This window comes from Frankliniella occidentalis, unplaced genomic scaffold (assembly GCF_000697945.3).
Source record: "Frankliniella occidentalis isolate FOCC.00 unplaced genomic scaffold, Focc_3.1 Scaffold2, whole genome shotgun sequence".
In the NCBI taxonomy this organism is placed as follows: domain Eukaryota; kingdom Metazoa; phylum Arthropoda; class Insecta; order Thysanoptera; family Thripidae; genus Frankliniella; species Frankliniella occidentalis.
In genome coordinates this window covers 3,180,224-3,184,446 of record NW_026267132.1, presented here as the reverse complement: position 1 = coordinate 3,184,446, position 4,223 = coordinate 3,180,224, and the positions used below count along the sequence as shown (strand labels likewise).

The 4,223-nt window shown below is 61.4% G+C and overlaps 1 protein-coding gene across 1 annotated transcript in view; it reads left to right on the top strand.

Annotated features, from left to right (window-relative positions):
- LOC113204406 (beta-alanine transporter-like) overlaps positions 1-4,223 on the top strand; it is a 42,621-nt gene that overhangs the window by 34,892 nt on the left and 3,506 nt on the right. The window contains exons 6-9 of the mRNA XM_052263963.1: positions 700-868; positions 1,622-1,748; positions 2,006-2,154; positions 2,240-2,566. Coding sequence (XP_052119923.1) covers positions 700-868; positions 1,622-1,748; positions 2,006-2,154; positions 2,240-2,566 — 772 coding nt within the window. The remainder of the gene's footprint in view (positions 1-699; positions 869-1,621; positions 1,749-2,005; positions 2,155-2,239; positions 2,567-4,223) is intronic.

Below are 4,223 nucleotides of genomic sequence, written 5' to 3'. Positions count from 1 at the left end.
GAGTGAGATAAAATAAGAGAGAGAGGGAGAGAGACAGAGACAAAGCGTCTCGTGCTGACGACAACGACAGGTGAGCAGGTGGGAGAGCGCTACGCCATGCCACCGCCACAGGGAGGCCCGTGGACGCCGTCGAATATCGCATCCCGCCTAGTGCGCCCGAGCACAGGAGCCAGCCCCGCCGTGCTGGTGGTGGAGGAGGAAAGTGGAGGGGGAGGGGTGTTTGTTCGCCCCGTCGCGCCGTCGCGCGTCTCGCAAATGTTTCGTGTTTGTGTTTCGTCGTGTGGCGGTCGGGTTGGGACGACGTGGGGAGCGTGGAGCGATACTCGCCGCGAGTAAGGAGACCACAATTGCACCACGATTGTAGCACGCAAGCCTAATCACAAGGCCCGTCTAGCGCTCGATCCGTTAAGACGTCGTCCAAAAAAGTACGTCCGTTTATCCTCAAATGCATTGCGCGGCAAATTACGGGCGCTCGGCGCCTGCGAGACTCGGGGTAGGCAAACCCGCAGCACATGCGTGCCCAGCAGGCAAGATGTTGTCTACCTACCAGGCGTTATGAGATCGTGCAGAGCCCGAACTTCGTACTTCGTAACGACGAATGATGGACGTACTGTACTGTACTTTACTAGATCATCCCTGGTGCATCATATGAATTTCAAGGCTAACTTTACCGCGTCTTTCTTTTGTCCTCATCCTCAGCGATCGAGCTGGTGGGCCCCTCCAAGCGGACGGCCGTCACCATCCTCAGCAACATCGCCTACTCGCTGTCGCTCGTGGCGCTGGCCGGCGTGGTGTACCTGGTGCGGGACTGGCGGCAGCTCGCCCTCGCCACCTCCGTGCCCTTCGTCAGCTTCTTCCTGTACTGGTGGTGAGTGATCCGATCCCGGCCTCGCGCATTCGTATTGCATTACACGGGGACCGTGATGGTCCAAAAATACAAAATAAGGACTGCGAATGCCGGGAGCGATGGCGAGGAAGGGGGGGGGGCAGGAGCGAGCGGGAGGAGAACGAGAGGGGGGTTGGGGGGATGAGGGGGCCCCGCCCCCCAACGGCAGGATCAACCACCCACTTTCCCGGGTGTCACCGGCACAGCAAGAGGCGGGGGGCCCCGGGCCCGGCTGCAACATGACACGCTGGGGGCGGGCCGGGGGCGGGTCGGGGGCGGGCCGCGGCAAGGCGCGGAGGCCCGGCGCGCCTCTGCGTCAAGCATGTCCCGCACTCCTATATATTCATTGCTGCCAAACTCAGCCAGCAGTGCACCGCGATCGTGAGTTTCCCGCTGACGGCTTTCGCGCCCGAGGAGATGTGGGGGGCGCTCCATGCTCAGCGATAGCGCTAGGGGATGGGCGAGGGCGAGGTGAGGGGGTGGGGCAGGCCTAACATCCCCTGCCGTTCGCAGGCGCCGGGCGCCAGCCCCCCACGTCCACGACGGCCGCGGGATGGCCTCGGGGAGCGCTCAGGCTCAGCGCGCGATGGGAGACGGGCGAGGAGAAGGGGCGGGGCGGGCCGCCCGCTCTGCACGCGTGCCGAGCGCGTTGCCTACCCTGCCGCTCGCAGGCGCTCGGCTCCTCATGTCCTGGGCGCTGACACGGCCCCCGCGGGGGATCGGCGTGTGTTGCAGGGTGCTGCCTGAGTCCCCGCGCTGGCTGCTCGCCCGCGGGCGCTACCAGGAGGCGGAGGCCATCCTCAAGCTCATGGCGCGGGTGAACGGGCGCGCGCTGCCGCCCAACTACCTCTCTCAGCTTATGGTGAGTACAGATACCGCGGGATCGGAGACGGATTTTCCAACTTCTTTTCCAAAATGTTTTGCCCGGTGCCTTGTAGGATTTAGAAAAAAAAAGTTACACTTTTGCCACCATAACTCTCCTTCCCCTGGCAGGACTTTACGTGCCTATTCTACGTACTTTTTCCTTTCACCGATACGCCACCTCAGAATATTCCTTTCTTTTTCTTCGTTCCTTCTTTTCATCTTTACATTTCTGAAACTTTGTTGTTTGCGCTGCAGCGCAAGTTCCAGATGGAGAGTGCGCCGCCGGGCGCCGGGCCCGACCAGCCCGCGCCATGTTTAGAGAGCGTAGAGCGCAGCTACGGCGTGCTGGACCTGGTGCGCACGCCCAACCTGCGCCGCAAAACCCTCATCATCACCTTCATATGGTCAGGCCCGTTTGATTACAAGCATGTTATTGATCGTGCCCAGAAACACGACACTTTACTCCCGCATTGCCCACACCTTGCGCAGGTTCACCAACACTAGCGTGTACGTCGGTCTCTCCTACTACGCGCCCGTCCTCGGCGGCGACGAGTTCCTCAACTTCTTCCTCGCCGGCGCCGTGGAACTGCCCACCTACCTGTTTCTGTGGCCGGCCATGCTGCGGTGGGGCCGGCGGGTGGCGCTGTGCGTCTCCATGGTGGTGGGGGGCACGGCCTGCCTCGCCACAGTCCTCGTGCAGAACGGTAAGACGGACAGGGAAAAGGTCAACGGTTACGTTCGGGTTGCAGCCAACACCTTGTGTTGCCGCTCGAGCAGCAGGCGGGGGCGGCGGCAGCGTTCAATACTACCGGAAATGTTTACACCACAGTTTAAAAATAAAAATAAATACGACCCCCACACTCTGCGGTCACAGCTGCGGGGCGTGACTGCGTGTGGACGCGCGCGTCTCTGCCCTGCCGCTGTCCAATACTGAGCGGCCCGTGTCAAGCCCTGTCAAGCTGCCGGACAGCCGACGTGACGGTTCCGGTTCCTGTTCCGCCTACTCACACGCGGGGGAAGTCCGGACAGGAAGCCGAACGGGGGGCCCTGCGGGGGCGGCTGATCACAGGTTGGCGGCGGTACGGTCGCACACGCCAAAGGTCGCTGCGCGCATCCCCCCGAATAACCCCTACCCCTCCTTCTCCTGCCCCACCCCCCTCTCTCTCTCTCTCTCTCTGCCTGACTTTTTCATTAGCGGATAATCAACCCCCTCCACCTCTACCTCCCTCGCTTTGAGTGAAATCGAAAATTCTCTCCCCTCCCTTCCTTTTCCTGCTGCTGCTGCTGCTGCTACTACTTCTCCCAGTGCCGTCCGAACACCCCCATCCCATCCCCACGCCGCTCCCTCTCCACCCCTGCCCGCCCGTTAGGCCCACATACCTGCGGGCTGCTACGCGCCGCTCCTTTGGCTGCGCAATTTCGTATGCAAATGAAACATTTTCGCCACGGTTTTCGCCTCCGTACGTCGCACCACCCTGGCCCGCGCACCCACGCCCACGCGCGCCACGCTCGGCCAGGCCGCTTTTGTTGTTCGGACAAAGACTCGACACGCGGGCCCTCTGGTGTCGGTACGGGAGTTATAGGGGGGTGGGGGTGGGGGGCGTACCTCGCTCGCGAGGTATCTCACGGCTTAACGAATGTCTGATACTCGTGCTACCCCCCAACCCCCCATACCCTCCAACACACGCGCGCTCCCGGTCCCTCCCTAATCACCTATGCTGCAGCATACCTCCTTGTTCCACCTCCTCCTCTGCTCTGCCACCCTGCACGACCACACGACCACCACCCTCTCGTAACAGCGTCCCCCTCTCCACCCTCCCTCCTCTGCCATCCAATCCCATCCCCCCCCCCTTCCTGCCTCCACAGCGCACACCCCACCTTTTTGCCCGCCCCGATGAAATCGCCATCATTTTGCCTCCGGTTCGTACCAGTGCGGTAGACATGCCCGGCAAAACGTTGTACGTGTTAACGTGTTTGCGTGTGTGAGTGAGGGAGAGAGAGCTGTGCTGTATGCGTGCGTGTCGTGTGAACAATATGTAGCTACAAGATAAACATTAAAAAATCAAACATTGCACGTGTTTGGTGAAAGAATGATCAAACCGCCCACTTAAGTGATTAAGGAATCTTGTGTAATTTTTTTTCTTGGCGTAAATAATGTACTCTGACAACTGTTTTTCCCTGCTCTTTATGTGTCGGCCCACCACGGGACGGGGCGGGTCTCTGTGGGGTGCGGGCTGTAGCTGTTGGGCTCGGCCGGGCACGCCTTGCTCCGGCGGCGCGGGGCGGGCGCACAGCGCGCAGCCATTTGTGCCCCTCGCGCAGCTCGCGGAAGAAACAAAACCGTCCTCAGTATATAACGAATAATGATTCCGGCCCCTTCCCCCCCGCCACGACCAGCGCTCTCGGACAGCGGCACGGCCAGGCACGGCGTCGCGGGCCCATTGTACCGCGCATCTAATCCAGCAGCGCGGCG